The sequence below is a fragment of the Liolophura sinensis genome, chromosome 8, assembly GCF_032854445.1.
Source record: "Liolophura sinensis isolate JHLJ2023 chromosome 8, CUHK_Ljap_v2, whole genome shotgun sequence".
Taxonomy (NCBI): domain Eukaryota; kingdom Metazoa; phylum Mollusca; class Polyplacophora; order Chitonida; family Chitonidae; genus Liolophura; species Liolophura sinensis.
The window spans coordinates 10931982-10953316 of NC_088302.1; the positions used below are offsets into that span (position 1 = coordinate 10931982).

Sequence of the window (21335 nt, forward strand, 5' to 3'; positions counted from 1 at the left end):
CAATCGTGATCACAAGGGGGCAGTACATGTTGGTTATCAGTATGCCCCCCAATCGTGATCACAAGTTTACACTACATGTAGGTTATCAGTATGCCTACCAATCGTGATCACAAGGGGGCAGTACATGTAGGTTATCAGTATGCCTACCAATCGTGATCACAAGGGGGCACTACATGTAGGTTATCAGTATGCCTACCAATCGTGATCACAAGGGGGCAGTACATGTAGGTTATCAGTATGCCTACCAATCGTGATCACAAGGGGGCAGTACATGTAGGTTATCAGTATGGCTACCAATCGTCATCACAAGGGGGCACTACATGTAGGTTATCAGTATGCCTGTCAATCGTCATCACAAGTTTACACTACATGTAGGTTATCAGTATGCCTACCAATCGTGATCACAAGGAGGCAGTACATGTAGGTTATCAGTATGCCTGCCAATCGTGATCACAAGTTTACACTACATGTAGGTTATCAGTATGCCTACCAATCATCATCACAAGTTTACACTACATGTAGGTTATCTGTATGCCTACCAATCGTGATCACAAGGGGGCAGTACATGTAGGTTATCAGTATGCCCACCAATCATCATCACAAGTTTACACTACATGTAGGTTATCAGTATGCCCCCCAATCGTGATCACAAGGGGGCAGTACATGTAGGTTATCAGTATGCCTACCAATCGTGATCACAAGGGGGCAGTACATGTAGGTTATCAGTATGCCTACCAATCGTGATCACAAGGGGGCAGTACATGTAGGTTATCTGTATGCCTACCAATCATCATCACAAGTTTACACTACATGTAGGTTATCAGTGTGCCTGCCAATTGTCATCACAAGGGGGCAGTACATGTAGGTTATCAGTATGCCTACCAATCGTGATCACAAGGGGGCACTACATGTAGGTTATCAGTATGCCTGTCAATTGTCATCACAAGGGGGCAGTACATGTAGGTTATCAGTATGCCCACCAATCATCATCACAAGTTTACACTACATGTAGGTTATCAGTATGCCTACCAATCGTGATCACAAGGGGGCAGTACATGTAGGTTATCTGTATGCCTACCAATCGTGATCACAAGGGGGCAGTACATGTAGGTTATCAGTATGGCTACCAATCGTGATCACAAGGGGGCAGTACATGTAGGTTATCAGTATGCCGACCAATTGTCATCACAAGGGGGCAGTACATGTAGGTTATCAGTATGCCTGCCAATCGTGATCACAAGGGGGCAGTACATGTAGGTTATCAGTATGGCTACCAATCATCATCACAAGTTTACACTACATGTAGGTTATCAGTATGGCTACCAATCGTGATCACAAGGGGGCAGTACATGTAGGTTATCAGTATGCCCACCAATCATCATCACAAGTTTACACTACATGTAGGTTATCAGTATGCCTACCAATCGTGATCACAAGGGGGCAGTACATGTAGGTTATCAGTATGCCTACCAATCATCATCACAAGTTTACACTACATGTAGGTTATCAGTATGGCTACCAATCGTGATCACAAGGGGGCAGTACATGTAGGTTATCAGTATGCCCACCAATCATCATCACAAGTTTACACTACATGTAGGTTATCTGTATGCCCCCCAATCGTGATCACAAGGGGGCAGTACATGTAGGTTATCTGTATTTAAGCTTTCTGATCTCAAAGCTGAAAGCCATATATGGAAGTAGAAGGGGGGGGGGGGGGGGGGGCGTTGGCATGGAAAGTCTGCAGTTTGAAACGAGATCAAGTGTCAGCCAGAATGCTATGTAAAAAAAAAAAAAAAAAATAACAGTACACCATTTGAGTTTGTGCATTAACTTCATAACCACTGGGGATCGAGACCGAGAGGGGGGTGTTGGCATGGAAAGTCTGCAGTTTGAAACAAGATAAAGTGTCAGCCAGAATGCTATGTAAAAAAAAAAAAAATAACAGTACACCATTTGAGTTTGTGCATTAACTTCATAACCACTGGGGATCGAGACCGAGCCTTCCTATTGATGTGCACAACAGACACATTATCACAGTTAAAGGGAATATGCTTAGACTTCAGATGCAACCCCAAAGAACAAAAGCCACAGCAATGGGGTACAGCTCCAGCAGGGTTAAAAGAAAAGTGCATTGCCCTGCATGGTGTTGATCTCCTGGGGCCATGTCCCATAAAACCACAGGTCTCTGTAGTATCCACTGAAAACAAGTCCTGAAGCTTCTGTAAATAGCTTGAGGTCTGCTGCATCGGTAGTTTTATTTTCCAAAAGCAAGGCTTATGGTATGTGTAAAAAGTCGTCTCTCCAAACTGACCAGACATCTGAATGATCCAGCGGAAATAAGCATCCAGCTTGACTCATCGTCTGGGGTAAGCTTCGCAGATGATATTCCTGTACTTGGTAAAGGCAGTGATAAATTTGGCAATTGTTAAAGATCTGGACTAAAAAGGGTCTGGCTTGAGGTTAATGGAATTGGACTGCAGTTTAATAACCCTGCCGTGAAAACCAACGTCACCACTGAGGAAGAGTAGACTTGCAAGGTTAACGTCCTTAAGTGCAATAATCTGCCTTCTTAACGTAGTGGGGATGGTGTCTGCGTGTGGCCACTCTACATAACCCAGGGGATACAGCCGCTGGGTTGGATGAAGGCGGTAAATAAGTAAACCAGCTGAGCGTGTTTAAGCCCGCATGATACAGAAATATTTTATGTCTTGGAGCTTGCATTTGAGTTCTGCGGTGGACCAGTTCTCTAGATGGCTGGTGCTAGCGTTGCTAGTATTACTACCAGTAGTCGAGGAAAGAGAACGCCGACGACGGGCTCATATGACAGAAGTGCCATCGGTATTCTTCCCTTCACAAGTCATACTCCTAAAGTCAATGTAGGTATCTGGCAACGCCAGTGATGACCGGTAGATGCTGATGTTTAGACCTAAGATTGGAGAAGAGGATAAGATTGTAGAAACACGATAGTGAAGCAACAGGATGGCGGCATCCACACCGAAACATGAATCGGGACTGATGACATACAGCTGTTACGTAAAATAACCCATGCTATGACACGGATAGTATGACGCGATCAAAAGGCACAAGCATGTGTTACATTGCTAGGTTTTAATGCTTAATCATTCACAAGCTGGCCCTAATAAAATATTAGAGGCCCAAGTCATCATTTCTTGTGAAATAAGGCAGTCATAAAAATGTTAATGAAGGCAAATTTTAATCAAAGTGAATCTGGAAAAGATCACCCCTGACCCGTGACAGGTAATGTAATTTGGACAAATGTGAGCTACAATAAATTCCGTCAACAGTTGTCATTTATGTTGAAACTAGTTGAAAGTCGTAGATTTGAAATTTCCCATCCCACTTCACTCTACCCCAGAGATGTCCATGCCACTTATTATTCCAAATACCAGTTGGCCTTAATCTTGACCATTGTTTTATGGAAATATTGACTGAGAAAGTAATATGTTGGCGAAAGAGTAGGCCAAGTCTTAGGCTGATATTTAACAATATAAAATGAGAGGATTTATGGCTGAAGGTGTTTGTAGCTTTTGGCCGCTGTATGCCAAACTTCTTGGTAACCTGTATTACAGGCGTCCAGCTATTAGCAATAAACTTGACAACCAATGAAATGCTATAGAAAGCAGTTTAGTAACTTTCATAACACAAAACTAACCTGTGAGAAATTAGAGGTTGTACATATAGAGTTGTACAGTGTTTTCTACGTGTACATGTACGCAAAGGAGAACGTCTTAAATTCTGTGTTATTTGTTTCTTTTATTTGTATATTATCACTAAACACTCTACCTTTTTAAACTTCATTCTTGTTTTATATATTCATATGTTTTCAGTAAGCGGATCATATATTGGAAGTGGAGTTGCATCAGCAATCGGGGCCATACTCATGGCAGTTGGGGGATGCTGCGCGAAAAGCAAATGGGACAAACGAGCTAACTCTGCAGGTAAGACTTGTGTAGTACAGGTGATTACTTGACAATTGATGATTGTTGAAAATCTAAAGTGAGAAAAATTGAATGATATAGAGAAGGGGAGGTGTTCAAGAGCTTCTTTAGTGCTAAGGCGTGTGTGGCTTAAAGCAAGGTTAAATGACAAGGAACAGACAGATAGACAGGTTGACTTTCTTACGTTTTAAAAAAAAAAAATGCATTGTATTACAATCGCTCTTGTTAGTTTTGAAGGATAACACAAAAATAAGTTTTCTGTCGTTTCGAAATTTGCCTGGTGTGACGCTGTGTAAGAACACTTGTCCCCCATCACTGCCATATGGCCACAAATGACACCGTACTCTCAAACACGCATGACATCCTTTATATCCTCAATAGGATTTTGATAAATAACACTATTTAACCCATATAACTGAAGATTCCTTAAAAAACAAAAACAAAAAAATTTCCAGATGTGATGTGATAATATTCCCTGTATGACATCTAATCAGGCAGATGTGACGTTGAGTAAGGCATTTATGCTGGGGTGAGGGCAAAGAGGAAGGGACAGAAATATTTTGTTTCTGTATACTCTTACGAAACATACAATATCGGTTTTAATTCACTGCAATATTTTCACAATTTAGGAGAGCAATTCAGACTATCCCAGTCTTTATCAATTCATCTTGCTTTTAAGACACAGATGTTTTGACACCAAAGTAGCTCTTTAAGCCAATGTTTCTGCAGAAGTATATTGTGGTCCAAAGTCCATAATGTTACAATGTATCAATTTCCATTTAATGTCATAGTGTCTTTCATGTGACATCATCATGATGAGCTGGGAAAGAAACATTTGACGTCAACAAATTGAAGTCAAGGCCCTGCCACTGGGTGTTTGACAGGTCCCAAATGTAGGGAAAATATCTGTGTATTATATCTAAGATACTAAACTCTGTTTAGAGAGCTCAGAAAGAACAGATAAATAATATTGGCAGTGCACGGTGAGGTGTGATGCCAAACAGAACTCTTTTTTGTGACAGAGGATGCATTACTAATTTTCTAATAATTTACTCTACTATCTATTTAACCTATTATTACAAAAGAGGAATAAGCCACTTCCAGTTTAAATGTTTTGAAGATTGATGGCAAGTGGGTGTACATTTTATTGTTAATGGTATAATAATTTCATTTTGCTCTGTTTTTCTTGCAATTCAAAATAAACACCCAGTAAAATCCACTATGTATCAAACTTATCCAGGGAGAGACTGTCATAATTTTTACACTGTTTGCAAATCGTCGATCTAACAAGAGGTTATTTGTATGTACTGTTTAAGGAGGGAACGAAAATGGAGTTGCTGCTGCCCAGTATATGCCAGGTAACGCCAACTCGTCAGTTGAAACCCCAGTCGAAGGTGTAAGTACGGTTTTATACCTTGGGAATGCAATGTGGGCAGCTTGATGTGTGCCTGTCCCTGGGTGGGTGTGTCTTGCCATCATTTCTGTATGCATTGCATTCTTGTAAGCGAGATACTTCAAAACTAGTTAATATGTAAGCTTGTTCATATTTGATTCCCACGATTATTATTATCATGATCAGATTACTTTATTTTTTTCTTTATTTTTACTTTTTATTTTTACCAGAGTTTACATATTTTAGATGTAAATGGCATTTAGCTCGTGAGTTTGAGCGTTACTCTGAGGTAGAGCAGGCCTCAACAACCCAGGTTATTCTCCACACCTGCAGTAATATAGGGGTGAAAGAAGCAGAGCATATGAGTATTGTAAACACCCAGGGCATCTTCAAGTTTTGTTTGAATTGGGTGCCTTATCTGGTATCTGTCTACCGTGAGTAAGGCATCATATCTGATGTTGATGTACTGCATCTGCATAGGGTATCATATCTGGTGTCCCTGCACCATGACCCATGACTGGGGATGGTGTCATCAGATGTAGATGCACTGTGACTGCATTAGGTGTTATATCTGGTTTCATGGTAGGGTGTAGTATCTAGTGCTTGTGTAGTGTCATTGTGTAAGGTATCATACCTGGTATCTGCGTACTGTGACTGTGTAGAGTGTCATATCTGGTGTTGACATGGTGTTCCTGTGAAGCGCACCATCTTAGAAGGAGATACTTTTATTACCAAACAAAACTGAAATGGAAGTTAAATGTAAAACAAGTTTGCAAATTAGCAAACACATCATGGCAGTTGGTGAACATCATATCACAAAATGCTTCTGACTGGACTTTTGTTTCCTTTTTATATGCCCTCGCCACTGGGTGGAGCGTAATATTTCATAGCGATTTTGTCCATCTCTCAGTCTGTATTCATTTTCCAGGCTATATCTCCAATTGCTTTCCACGGAGAATTTTAATTTTTGGTGGATACATAGATACACAGATAACGATGTGTCGCGACTCACAAATGTTCATTTCCGTGGTTGTCATGGTAGCCACCATGACCAGGCAGCCATTTTCCTTAGATATACTATATAAGTAGATAACTATAATTCTAACTCCATCTGTTTTCTGCGTAGTGTTTTAATTTTAGGTAGATATCTTCATACACACATGAGGGGCCTCCGTGGCTCAGTCGGTTAGCGCGCTAGCGCAGCGTAGTGACCCAGAAGCCTCTCACCAATGCGGTCGCTGTGAGTTCAAGACCAGCTCATGCCGGCTTCCTCTCCGGCCGTACGTGGGAAGGTCTGCCAGCAACCTGCGGATGGTCGTGGGTTTCCGCCGGGCTCTGCCCGGTTTCCACCCACCATAATGCTGACCGCCGTCGTATAAGTGAAATATTCTTGAGTACGGCGTAAAATACCAATCAATCAAATCATACACACATGACGATGTGTCACGACTCACATTTGTTCATTTCCGCAGTGGTCATGGTTACAATATCGCCAGTTTTCCTACAGTATATATACTGTATAAATAACTCCAACTCTTTTCTGCATAGAGTTTTAATTTACATACACAGATGAAAATGTGTCAGGACTCACATTTGTCCATTTGCCTGCGCAAATGTCATGGTGACCAGATTGCCATTTTCTCTATATATATTTCGTGCCTAACTCCAAATGTTTTCTGCGTAGAAATTGAATTTTTGGTGGATCCATACATATTGAGATGATGTGTTGCCACTCACATTTGTCCATTTGTGTGGTTGTCATGGTTACCAGATAGCTATTTTCCTTACATGTATATATATATATATATATATATATATATATATATATATATATATATATGTACTATATAAATAACTATGATTTTGTGTGCAGGCTGTAACTCCAACTGTTTTCCACGTTGAATTTTCAATTTTGGTGGACACATTTGTCCATTTGCGTGGTTGTCATGGTAACCACACCTGTGAAGATTTCCCTCAGTGGTTACACTCACCACAATGGTGCAGGTATTCTTGTGTACATTTCAATCAGATGCATTTGTTGGGGCATGTGTTGTGTTCACCTAGACTCTTGTTTTGTTTTCCCAACAGGTGACCCTTATATCTAATGACCAAAACAAGACTTCAGCTCCCCCGCCCTCTTACTCAGACCTGTTTGGAAAAGAAGGAGATTCCAGAACTACGCACATGTGATTTATCTGTTAATGAAATTTAACCGGTGATGCTTGTGGTCAGCTCTACAAGGTTTATGTGGCAGTCTTGTCACCCCGAGAGCTATTACAAAGATAGCTCTGTGGTATTGAACCCTGGTAGAGAACTCGAAGTGTTTTGTCAACCATTGGTAACTGTGTGTGTCTGTCTGTTTGTTTGTTTTAGTTCATACCCATTGACCAATATGTGTCAAATGTTTATTGTTGTAATGGTTGGCCTCAGCCTCCCCCACCCACCCCCACATCCACTCCGTCCACATCTTTTTAAACTCTCTTTTGCTCAAACTCTTTTAGCCAGATTTACCAAACCCATGCCACCTGTACACTAGGGCATTGAAAAAAAAATAATTTTTGGTGACTTATATTTTGTGGACATTGTTGGGCCTGGGCCTGTGACTGGGCCTGTGTCTGGGCCTGTGACTGGGCCTGTGTCTGGGCCTGTGACTGGGCCTGCTGTGACTGGGTCTGGGCCTGGGCCTGTGTCTGGGCCTGCTGTGACTCGGCCTGTGTCTGGGCCTGTGACTGGGCCTGTGAATGGGCCTGGGCCTGTGTCTGGGCCTGCTGTGACTCGGCCTGTGTCTGGGCCTGTGACTGGGCCTGTGAATGGGCCTGGGCCTGTGTCTGGGCCTGTGACTGGGCCTGGGCCTGTGAATGGGCCTGGGCCTGTGTCTGGGCCTGTGACTGGGCCTGGGCCTGTGAATGGGCCTGGGCCTGTGTCTGGGCCTGTGACTGGGCCTGTGACTGGGCCTGCTGTGACTGGCCTGCTGTGACTGGGCCTGCTGTGACTGGGCCTGGGCCTGTGACTGGGCCTGTGACTGGGCCTGCTGTGACTGGGCCTGGGCCCGTGTCTGGGCTTGGGCCTGTGACTCGGCCTGTGTCTGGGCCTGGACCTGTGACTGGGCCTGTGTCTGGACCTGTGACTGGGCCTGTGTCTGGGCCTGGGCCTGTGACTGTCTGGGCCTGGGCCAGAGCTTGTGACTGTGCCTGGGCCTTGGCTTGTGTCGGGGCCTGTGACTGGGCATGTATCTGAGCTTGTGACTGTGCCTGCATGACCTGGTAAAAAGCCTATCTGTAGCAACAATGCTTTACTGCCCAGGGGTGTTATTTCGGGCATTGTAGGATATTATATTGTTTTGTTTTGATTTCTTATTTTTTTTACAAAAAATGATGTTTGTTGGACAACAAGCGACTGTGACCATACGTTAAGTGTTGACTTTGTTAAGTGTCTAAGACCGCATGGAGATACCAGACTGGGAGCAATCTCCACATGTGCCTGACAGCAGCCTTGTGATAGCTACATGTGTGTACAAGTTATGCTGTCTGATTATATGAGACTGTGCTCTTGTCCTATTTTTATAACGTATATCATTCCCATCTGGTTTATACAAATTGTATGTGTGTATTTGATTGTAATTAAACTGCGTACTCAAGAATTTTTCACCGTGACTTTATAGTTGACGGTTGTCTTATACAAATTGTAATTATTTGTGTAAAATGGACTGACATGAAGGCCATCGAGCTCTGATCACATTTACAAAAGGTCTAGATCTATGATGTAAGCTGTAATTACCTGACTAATATGAATCTCATATCCTGATGTTATATCGCATTGTACCATGTATTTAATACTCAGGCATATAAAGCAGATTAAGTGATCAAATGGTGTAAGGCTTATAATTGTTGTAATTACATTGGTATGCTTGTTTTGTATTTTTGTCACTGGCTGTGCAGGAACACATATTATACGTCCTTTCTATAATATGTCCTTCGTGTGCGCGTTGGCTATAGTAGTGCTATCAAGAAATCCGTGTATAAGCCATTTTTGCTAATACACAAAGTAAAGAATTTGTTTGCTTCACTTATCTCAGGATGTCGTCTCAATCATACAGAACCAAACCTTTCTGGTGATAACCAGCTTTATATTCCTATAGATGGCACCAGCATGTCCATCTGGTCAGTTAAGGATTGAGTGAAACATCATTCCAGCTGTTACAGTTGTTTTTTTTTCAAATAACCTTTTTCACATTTGACGAAACTTTCAGCCACTTTTACAGAGGCATGTGGTGAAATTATTCTCTGTTAGGGGAACGTTTGTTAGATCTAGAAGCAAATGAATGAAGAATGATGTTCTGGATGAGTGAGCAGGGTTAGAACCCGAGATATTTATAATATCTGTGAAGAAAATAATTTCAGGCAAACTGCCTTGTACAACATTATACGCAGCAGTGAAGTACATTGGAAGCAGTGAAATGTATGTAATGAAACTGTATATAATGAAACTGTATAATGAAATGTATAAGAGCAGTGCACGGTCTATATAGGCGTCACTGATATGTCTATAAGCAGCATTCTAGTGTCTATAAAAAGCAGTGAAATTCATGTATATAGGCACGAGTAGTGGCTTTTAAGTAAGCCCAGCATTACAATCTGGGCGAATTTCTAATGCAGAGAAAAAGTCAGGCTGAGAATGAAACCGGAACTTGTTTTGTTAATCATAAAGATGTCATACAGACACTCGACACTTGTCATCAGTTTGGGTTTTATTCCTAGCATTCTTGACAGTTATTTGATGGTTGCACAGATGTCCTCTATTACTAACATGGTTTTTGGCATCATGGAAAATTTTCAAGTAATAAATGCCGTTTCTTTAAAACGGTAATTTCGTGTGTGATATTTGAGGCTTCTCATTGTTTCAGTCAGAGGCACTGATAAGGTCAGATGGAAATTACATGTAATTTATTTATTAAGAATTATTTAGTTTTTTTCCCTCATAATGTATTACAGCTTTATTTGGTAAGAGGTAATGTAGAGCTATATTTCAAGAGATCACAACCAACTCATTTCTGTATAGCTATGGTGGAGGTTGTCTTGATATGTAAATTCTGTAGTCTGTTGATAGGCAGGGATGACGTGGGTCACATAAACCAGGATATGTTTTTAGAAATGAACGTTTGTGAATGTCTTGAAATTCTATAGTAACTGTGAAGTAGCTACTTTCCCAAAATTGCTGTTTCATATATTTTTCTTTTTGGATTGAAATGCTAAAGAGCAGTCATAAGAACCAGATCAGGATTAAGGCATTCCACATTAACATGACATTAGGTCTTCTGCTCATTAAACTCTTCATGTCACACATGGGAAAGTTTTCCAATTTCTTGCCAAAGGGCGGTGGTTTACCTTGACATACCGGTAACCTCCAGCCATAAACCTTCTCCACCATAAACCTCTCCAGCCATAACCTTCTCCATCATAAACCCTTCCAGCCATAACCTCTCCACTATAAACCTCTCCACAATAAACCTCTCCACCATAAACCTCTCTGCCATAACCTCTCCACCATAAACCTCTCCACCATAAACCTCTCCACCATAAACCTCTCCAGCCATAACCTCTCCGCCATAAACCTCTCCACCATAAACCTCTTCGCCATAAACCTCTCCACCATAAACCTCTCCAGCCATAACCTCTCCACCATAAACCTCTCCACCATAAACCTCTCCGCCATAACCACTCCACCATAAACCTCTCCGCCATGGTACCAGCTCCGATGGCTTAGTTGGAGAGCGTCCGCTTCGGAGGCGTGAGATGCAGGGTCACACCTAAGACTTCAAAAGAGGAAGTTGCAGCTTCCTCATTTGGTGTTAAGGGGAAGTGCAAGGTCTGGTTGACCCTTCGGTAAGTTGCCTCAGTAAAGCAGCACTACATAAAAGAGCGGTGGAAATCCGTCCTGCCACAAGGAGGCACATTACAGGTAACCCTAAGCACTCACGCACTCACTCCACCATGGTATAAGTGAAAGAACGTTAAGTCTTGCCGTTGTTAAGTGTGCCGTTAAATGACAAGCAAGTAAATAGAGACATTAACGAAAGGCTACGTGTTTGTATTGGATCTTCTCGTCTCATTTTTTGCCAGTTAAACAAGGAATCTTACATAAACATGATTATGATAAGTTTAATTGGAAGTATCAATTCAAATATGCTTGAGACATGTAATCTATACATTATAAACATGATCAGTTTGACAAACTACAATATGTGTGGGATTTTACTTTACTGTTCACGCATTGTAGATCGTTATCATGACTAAGGCAGCGTACTTTGTATTTTACAACGGAAAATATTTAATCTGTTATTTACGGTCATTTCTGATATTGAGTATGTATAGGCTATATAAGGTGTCTACTTTTACTGTGGTAGCTAATAAAGCATTTTTGTTATCTGGAGCCAGGGTTTGTCTTTACATCCACAACGAGGGTCGAGTGGGGTGGAGTGAATACCCTATCAGCGGTGGCTTTGAAACGACGTCATATATATGATGTTTATGTTTTTACAGTCGGTTTACGTCGGTGTATTTGCTTTTAAGCAATCTTGGTATATGCTTTTTTTATGTGCGTGTCGAGTTTTTCTGGGAATAATGTTAATTACTTTTGCCACTGAAGCATGAAAAAGTACAAATAAAATTTAGCGTGCTAGCGTAGCACAATGACACAGGAGCTTCTTACCAATGCGGTCTCTGTGAGCTCAGGTTCAGTCCAATGCTGGCTTCCTTTGCCGTTGTTATCATACCAAAGCAGATTATCACCCACAAGAACTTGTAAGGCCCCCTATAGACGTAATGAATACCTCAAACCGGCACTGCAAGTTCTGTGAATACCTCCTAAACGGCCCTACAGGCATCGTAAATACCTCCCAAACGTCCCTACAGGCGCTGTGAGAACGCCCGCTAGACGGCCATACAGGCGCTATAAAACTTACTAGACGGCCTTACAGGCACTGTGAGCAGCCCTGCAAGCGCTGTGAATGCCTCCTAAAGGGTCCCACATGCTTTATGAATGCCCCCTAAACAGCCCTACAGGCCTTGCGAAAACCTCCTAAACAGCCCTATACACGGGGTAAATACTTCGTAAACAGACTCACTGGCGGTGTAGGTACCACTTAAACGGCTTTACAGTCGTTGGGAAGGTCCACTGGATGGCCTTACAGGCGTTGTTAAGACTCACCAGATGGCCTTACAGTCGTTGTGAATGTCCCCAAAACGGTACTACAAGCGTTGCGAGTACCTCCTAAACACCCCTTTACAGACGATATGAATGTCTCCTAAGCGGTCCAACAGTAGCTGTGAATGCCTCCTAATATGGTACTACAGGCGTTGCGAAGGCTCCCTAAACTCTCCTACAAGCTCTGTGAAGGTTCTCTAAACTGTCCTATAGGCGCTGTGAAGGTTCTCTAAACTCTACTACAAGCGCTGTGAAGGCTCCCGACTCTCCTACAAGCGTTGTGAAGGTTCCCTAAACTCTCCTAAAAGCGCTGTGAAGGCTCTCTAAACTCTCCTACAAGCGCTGTGAAGGTTCTCTAAACTGTCCTACAGGCGCTGTGAAGGTTCTCTAAACTCTACTACAAGCGCTGTGAAGGCTCCCTACTCTCCTACAAGCGTTGTGAAGGTTCCCTAAACTCTCCTAAAAGCGCTGTGAAGGCTCCCTAAACTCGCCTACAAGGGCTGTTAAGGCTCTCTAAACTCTCCTACAAGCGCTGTGAAGTCTCCCTAAACTCTCCTACAAGTGGTGTGAAGGCTCCCTAAACTCTCCTACAAGGGCCATGAAGGATCTCTAAACTCTCCTAAAAGCGCTGTGAAGGCTCCCTAAACTCGCCTACAAGCGCTAACAAAACGAATATATGGATAACAACTTCTATTCATTCAATGAGCGACGTTTCGGTATAGGTGCTAATACTTTCAATGCTTGATAACGATATTATTACCTAACTGTTATCCAACTCAACTTGCCATTGAAGGAAGTCCTACAAGCGTTGTGAAGGTTACCTAAACTCTCCTACAAGCGCTGTAAAGGCTCCCTAAACTCTCCTACAGGCGCTGTGAAGGCTCCCTAAACTCTCCTACAAGCGATGTGACGGCTCTCTAAACTCTCCTGCAAGTGTTGTGAAGGCTCCATAAACTCTCTTACAAGCGCTGTAAAGGCTCTTTAAACTCTCCTGGACGCGCGGTGAGGGCTCCCTAAACGGGTCTACAGGTGCCGCGAACACTGGACTTGAACACGCTACGTTTGCCAAACGTGATATCGGCCGTCGTCACAGAAAACTTCTCACATGCATCCCAAGACATTTTTTAAATGATGTTTTTTGAAACCATGACCAAGAGGTTAAGGTGCTTGTCCACTCAATCACTAGCACACACGAGGCGTTGGTCCAATTCTGATGCGGACTCGATTTTCACCTTCTCCGAAACTAGAGGAAAAACCTTCCCAAAGATCTTTCAACCCGGTTTTAGAACGTTTTGAAGAGCTTATATTAAGGATAAGAGGTAAGCATACAAACTTCCTATAGAATGAAAACTGCCAAACGCTTTGAATTTATTGTAATTTTACTGTCGTCAATTACATACACGTCAAATACAGTTTGTATACAGATATAATAATTTGGCTTGTTGTAAAATGGTGTAACATATATTAAGTTGAAATCCTGATATTTCATACGGTTACTTTACTTGTAGACATATAACAGACTGGTAAGATGATGTCGGTTCAAAGTCTGGTATGTCAAACTTTGCAGATCGTAAAAAACGGTAAACTTACAAGGAATATACAGATTTTGCTTAACCGAAAACAATTTCAATGGACATTGCAAAAACAAAAAAGAAAAATAACAAGGGCAAGAAAGTTTCTACTACCGGTTACAAGACTTTATATCCAAAAACTGTTTAATAAAATAATAGCATACCGGTACTTTGCTTCTAAAAGAAAGAAATCTTAACACACCCGAAAACAAAAAAAAAATCATGACGAAGGGAAAGTCAAGCATTTTTAATGATGTTTTTAAAAGCGCATGTATATATGTGGTATTACATATCATATACAACACTGTCGGTTGTGCCTTTCAGTATCAGAACCTTTACTTTTGGTTTGAAAAAAATTTGGTTTGCAAAGGTGTAGTATTGTGTGTCAAATACATTACTGTTGGTTTCGATATTACTTGGCTTGTATGCATGTTATATGATGTATATATACATTGTTACTGTGGGTTTGGATAATTCCAGAATTGTATGTATGTGCTACATCATATGCAGTACATTTGGTTTGTATAATACTCGGCTTCTGGACCTGTGGCAAGGGAAGTAACTATGTGAATGTACCACCTTAGCTCGGCTTCTTGTTAACCATGCAAAGGAAGACAACCCACTCCAGTGTACATGTATACATGAGACTCATGTATAAGCCCATCAATACTACGGCCCATCCTCATCACTTCCGCCTTCAATGATACACAAACTCAAAATATGAAATCCTTCCATAAACTGTACAAATCCCAGTACACATGAAGACACACTGCCAGCAAAGCACTATAGTAGACAGAAGACACTGAAATCCTCACGTGTTCAGATAATGGCTCCACCAAACCCCACAGCGCTAACATATGCAAACTTAAGAGGTGCATAAAAGAAATAAAAAAAATAATATATATAAAAAGCAACAACATGTATTTGTATATGACAGACACGTGTTGATATGACGATAAATGTACCTCCCTGTCACCGTGGTAAAATACCAACATTGACGACAAGTAATCATCGTTATCATAAGCCATGACTTTTGCTCTTATACAGATCTGATAACATACAATGTAAACCTAATATACCACAAAAACCTGTACTATATAGCTTAAACACAAAGGTCACTACATACGACATCACAAGACATAAACCACTTCATACGAGATCACAATACATAAACAACTTTATATGAGATCACGAGGCATAAACAACTTTATGAGATCACCAGACATAAACCACTTTATATGAGATCACCAGACATAAACCCTTTACATGAGAAGATCACCAGACATAAACCACATTACATGAGAAGATCAGACATAAACCACTTTACATGAGAAGATCACCAGACACAAACATTTTATATTAGATCACCAGACACACCACTTTAAATGAGATCACCAGACATACGTGTAAACCACTTTATATGAGATCACCAGACATAAGCCACTTTATATGAGATCACCAGACATAAACCACTTTATATGAGATCACCAGAAATAAACTACCCGATGAGTCCATTACCAGACACAAACCACCTCATATTACAATATCACTTCAGTCTTTATACCAGATCACCGATCACCCATGGCACTGATCTACAAGAAACCATAAACACATATATATGTAGATATTAGACACCATGAACTATATCTTGAGGGCGCTAATAGGATATATATATAATCCTTAGTGCCGTTGGAAGTGTTTTCTGTAGCGTTCACCAAGCTACTTTCTGTTCTACAGTTGCAACTGTTTTCTTCGATATTCACACAGCCACTTTCCTTTCTGGATTTGTCACTATTTTCTCTCAACATTCACAAACCGATATTTCTTTCCACAACTGGGACGGTTTTCCTCAGTATTCACACAGCCACTCGCCTTCCTGTATTTGCAAATTGTTTTTCCTTAACATTCACAAAGCTACATTTCTTTCTAAAGCTGGGACTGTTTTCCTCAGCATTTACACTGTCACTTTTCTTACTGGATTTACAACTTTTTCCCCTTAATATTCACAAAGATATTTCCCTTAACTGTAGTTGGAACTATTTTCGTCAACATTCACATAGATACTAACCTTCTTCAGTTCTGCTGGGATTACTTATAACGGTCGCATAGTTACTTCCCTTGCCATTGGTGTCATTACAGATGTGTTAAAGCATAGTTTTCATTCCTTGGTGCAAATATTTATTTACTGCACTTATAATTATGTGACTTGACATTTGTAAAGTGACAGTCATGCTAAGGGTATTGTTAAATGACACAACAATTAATGGAAAAAAGAAATCTCAGGTCTTGGATTGAAAGCTGACAACAAACCAAGGGTAGCACATGTTGACGTGGTATATATGTATAGTCACAACAAGATATCGGTAGTTATATGTATATGTATACATAAAAATATACACAAAAATTAAAACATTTTAGAATTTTAAGAAAAGAGCTGCGATGAATCACGCGAGAACCTATGGACTATTTACACATTCAGGTATGTACATATTTGTATTCGTTTGAATGACTTATTTGATTTCAGATATCAAAAAACTTTAAAATCAGTGATAAAAACTAAAATCCCCAATCAGATCCCGATAGTTTACAATCCCAGCTAACTCCCATCTACAGACCCACCCCGTCCCACACCCTACCCCCAACCCCCTCAGTTCCTTAACTTATTAATCCAAGTACTTGCGTCCGTGCTTTGGGACGCAGCAGAACAATCTGCCCAGGAAGGAACGAATTCTTTTTCCGAAGGACTTCTTGGCTGGTTCTGTCAAAAACAATAAATAAACGAAATGAACGATTCGTGCTTTTTTTTCCTCGGTGAATCCTGTCCAACTAGTGACTCAGAGACAACAATTTAATCTTCTAATATAATTTCAAGTTTTATCTTAATCCAAAACTGGCTTGGAGAAATCAGCCTTAGCTTGCTTCAGGGCTACTCTACTTACTGGCTTTGTCGGCATCAGTGAGGGAAGCATCTGGTGTAAGGGCTTTGTTGCTCTCAAGTCCATTGTCAGCGGAGTCGGTGTCAGAAAGTTTCACAGCAATGTCATACAGTTGGGCAACACTGCTGACAGGTTCGCTGTCATCTACTGGAGCAATCTATATTAAAACAGAGGGAAAACAAAACGGTAACAGTATTAACAAGTAGATATGACCTCAATGGTATGACGTCGGTGACGTATATTGCCAATATAGCTAACCGCACGACCCAAGCATTTACCGGCTTTCAATTCCAATTTTTCAAAACATACAAAGAAGCATTCATTTGAAGATACAGTTTTTAATGTGTTTTATACTGATGCGTACTTCATATTTAACGTCGTTTCCCATATGTGATTTACTATTATTAGTATGATTATTATTATTAATTTGTTTTTTTTTCCATTTTATACCCACCTTGGTAAATAAATCACCATCTGGACGAGAATTTATGGTATCTTCGCCATCACTGGGTATTACGTTGATTTGGCTGCTAAACACCAGTCTGTCACGAGCAGGCCGTTCATCGGGCCGTTTGTCTGGACGCCCTTCTTTGTCAGCAAGTCTTTTCGGTTTGCCCCGGCGTTGTAAAGACCTAGAAGGCCGTGATGAATCATTGGCGCTTCGGAGTTTTCGTTCCAGGGCCTTAGCAGTATCGAATATGGTGTCCAAAAGGGCATCCACACAGGCAGCTGACAAAAACATATTTTGGTTATATGAGTGATACAAAATGGACGAAATGACTGACATACTGACTTGTTTCTTGTTACTGATACAGGTAGAACTATTAAGATCTCAGCTAAACCTTTACACTTACCACTAATACCATCCAGTTGTGGAGGTAGGAAGTCAGCGGGGACTTTGAACCCCGGGGCAGATGGGAACACGTGGAACTCTGTCTGTGGTCTTCTGTAGGAACCCGCCTTCAACAGAAATCAAGGGTAAGCGTTTATGTTAAATCTGAAGGTCAAGTACAGCAAAGGTACAGCAAAGGTAGAGCACATCCAAAAACGTCATATATGTCGGTAAAAACTACGTTAAGATGTAAATGAACTCAGCATGTTGTGTGAAACTACCACTTCTATTTGAGCTTTTTATACGATTAGAGTACAAAGGAACAGAATGCATGTCTCTTCGTTTGAACGAAGAGAATAGCTTTCTCCTTTCCCCAACAACAGGTAAATAGCTTCTCTTTGCCCCATGATTAGTCTGAACCCCAATTTCTTTTATCCAGTATAATTTCCAGCCAATGTTTGGACATGACATTTAGAATACCAGCAGAGCTAAGAATTATTGCAGTTTCTCAACACTAAAATAGCCATATTCGGAACATACAGACAAGGAAAGTTGATAATATCAGTCACACACAAGTGGAGTTATTCATCGGCGTCATTTCAGTTTTGCACACCTACCTTATGATCTCCAAAGTGCTCCGTCCCATCCAACCTCTCCAGAAGGGCCTTTGAAACCAGTCCTCTGGCATGACCCCGGACACCGGTGGCTAAATTAGAAAACAGTACCTTAAATTCATCCGGAAGCCATTGTTAACAACTTGTAGGCCAAATGAAACAACGTGCTTCAATGGTTTACAGTTTAAACCTGAAAACCGTACCGTAATTTCTTGATACTATAAATGATTATCATGATTTGTAATGTTGTTTTTCCAAATATTTACATGCCATTATCATCATAAGGTGTTATTAACTGATGTGATCAGCTTATATTTTCATTATCACTATCATCATCAAAATAACATTCGCATTATTATCCTCATAATTTCAACACGCACAAACGTTATCTCTAGTAATCAGCAACAGATTCAACTTGTACGTTTTGCAAATAAACAACTTACTGTCAACAACGGGGCATTTCTCAAAGTCCACTCGGATGTTGGCTTCAATCAGTGGCTGTAAATATGAAAACTGTCTATTATTTATTCATTGATTGGATTAATGTTTAACGCCCTACTCAGTACTATTTCACTTAAACAACGGCGGCCAACATTGTGGTGGGAGGAAACCGGGCAAACTCTGTTATATTAATGCATCCATAAACAACAGCATATAGGTCTGCAAAAAAATATTTATGAAATGAACTCATTTCACAAAATACTCAATTATGCAATAATTACATTTATGCTCTGTTTCGTCGTTATCTTCATTCGAGTAATCAAATCGTTGTCTCTTTTCAAATGTGTTAGACATCGTAAACCAGATGGTCAGTTGCCTGTGTAGTACTTACACGGGGTCCGTCTCTTGTGGGCTCCACAATTTTGTCACCCGTTTCTGGCAACTCGCAAACACCGTTGTGAAGTAGGCTGAAGTAAACAACACGCAGTTTTAGGGCGTGGAATTCACCTTTCTTAACACGGAAAATCATTTAATTAACTATTGGTGGGCAGACGAGCTAAGTATATAGGTATTATGAGTATTGGAGACTTAACATCTCTCTGTACATAATAAAGTCAGCCACTTACTGTGTGTTCCGCCGTCTGGTTTTCGATCGACCAGGTGAATTCTGCAGACAAGTTCCCTTAGCCAAGGTTCCATCTAAAAAGAGCACACAAATACCAAACAATGTCACTGGTACATATGGAATGGAGAGTTTATCCAAGAGAACTATATACAGATTTTATGAAAGATAACTTATAACATGTCATTTATATTGTTTGGCTAAACCTGTTAATCAGTCAGGGATGTATAGTCTACTGTATGGGTGGAATGAAACCTCCCGGCTTACTTAACTAGTTAAATATTCATCACATACAGAAAACAATAGAAATTCTATCGGAAAACATCTACAGACCAACAAAAACATGGGAAAGAGCAGTATAGGAATAAAGATTGCCGTATCAAAATTACCTCCATCAGTTTGGCCTCTTCCGGCCGTAGGATGGAAGTTGGCAGAAGCCCTTTGGGGTTCCAGATCTTGGCTTCCAGGCATCGGTCTGAGATATCAGGGAATGCCCCCAGAGCTGCCAGGTAAGGGCCAGACCAAACAGTCGAGAAGATTGGAGTGTATCCCAAAGGTTCAGCTTCAATATTCCTCCAGCAAATCTGAATATACCGGATGTAAGACATGACAGTGAACTGGGCATGTCGGGATGGGCAACCGTTAAATAGATGGACGGGTGAAGGCAAAACAATATACATGCATGCAGGGATGAAGATATGGCAGATAACTGGACATCTTCAGATGAGGAGCCATAAAACAAAATGGATGTGGGAAGACAAAACAGTATACATGCACACAGGAATGAAGAATATGGTAGATAATTGTATATGCCGAGATGAAGGCCATTAAACAAATGGACGCGGGTGAAGGCAAAAACAACCCATACGTTGGATCATGTGATGATGGGATGAGGAGCAATTCAAGAAATGGACGCAATTAATACATGGCTATTTTATGAAAGGGTCCTTGCAACGAAAACCGTTTACTTACCATCCTCAGGTTTGCTGTACTGGGCGTGATCGCCCACATCATCGGGCTTTGCGCTCTCTTCTAATTCCGCCATTTGATAAACCTGGACATTAAAACATCACATATCGTGTTATAAGATTAAAAACTGAAACGCCGGCAAAAATAACATCGTGTAATTACTAGAATTGGGACTTGGAAACTAATACATTTATGTTTAGGATGAGAAGTACTGTATACACAGTCATAACACCTACCATTCTGATACAACGAATTCGTCACTTTGAAGGACGTCAACATTCGAAGTGACGTTGCCATAAACAACGAATAATGAATGACGTCACACACGGCGATGGTCGTGACGCTACAGTCAACGGGGTTTAACGACAAGGACACAAGAAGTACACAAGAACTGATGGCGGTTCAGTGATAACAGGGAGAGTATGAAGTTAATCTTGAAGAGCGGATAATGCAGCGAAGGATGGAGAGATGAATGGTTATTAGACATAGTGACAAACCAAACAATTACAAATGTTACTCTGGCCTGTCTTTAATTTGTGGACAATTGCAAAGGTTTATAGAAGAAAAGAACGTTTGACCCGAAGCATCATGTAGGTAAAGCTTACAGACATATACTAAGGCATCAATGTCACATGAATATATACCAGGACTGAATGAAATGGGATGACTGAACTCTTTTTGCTATGCAAGTGGAATAAATATATATCGAGTAACTTGTGAAACGCAGATCAAGGTTAAAAAACTTACCACTTTTTATTAGCACGCGTGTGTAGCGAGTTGTCTGTAAAGAAC

At 40.9% G+C, this 21335-nt stretch overlaps 1 protein-coding gene across 2 annotated transcripts in view; it reads left to right on the forward strand.

The window, feature by feature from the left end:
* The window catches only part of LOC135472751 (CD5 antigen-like), a 72664-nt gene extending 64655 nt beyond the window's left edge, over nucleotides 1–8009 (forward strand). For both annotated transcript variants that reach the window (XM_064752413.1, XM_064752412.1), the window contains 3 exons: nucleotides 3852–3962; nucleotides 5279–5358; nucleotides 7444–8009. In XM_064752413.1, the coding sequence (XP_064608483.1) occupies nucleotides 3852–3962; nucleotides 5279–5358; nucleotides 7444–7545 (293 nt within the window). In that variant the 3' untranslated portion in view covers nucleotides 7546–8009. The remainder of the gene's footprint in view (nucleotides 1–3851; nucleotides 3963–5278; nucleotides 5359–7443) is intronic.
* The last annotated feature ends 13326 nt before the right edge of the window (nucleotides 8010–21335 follow it).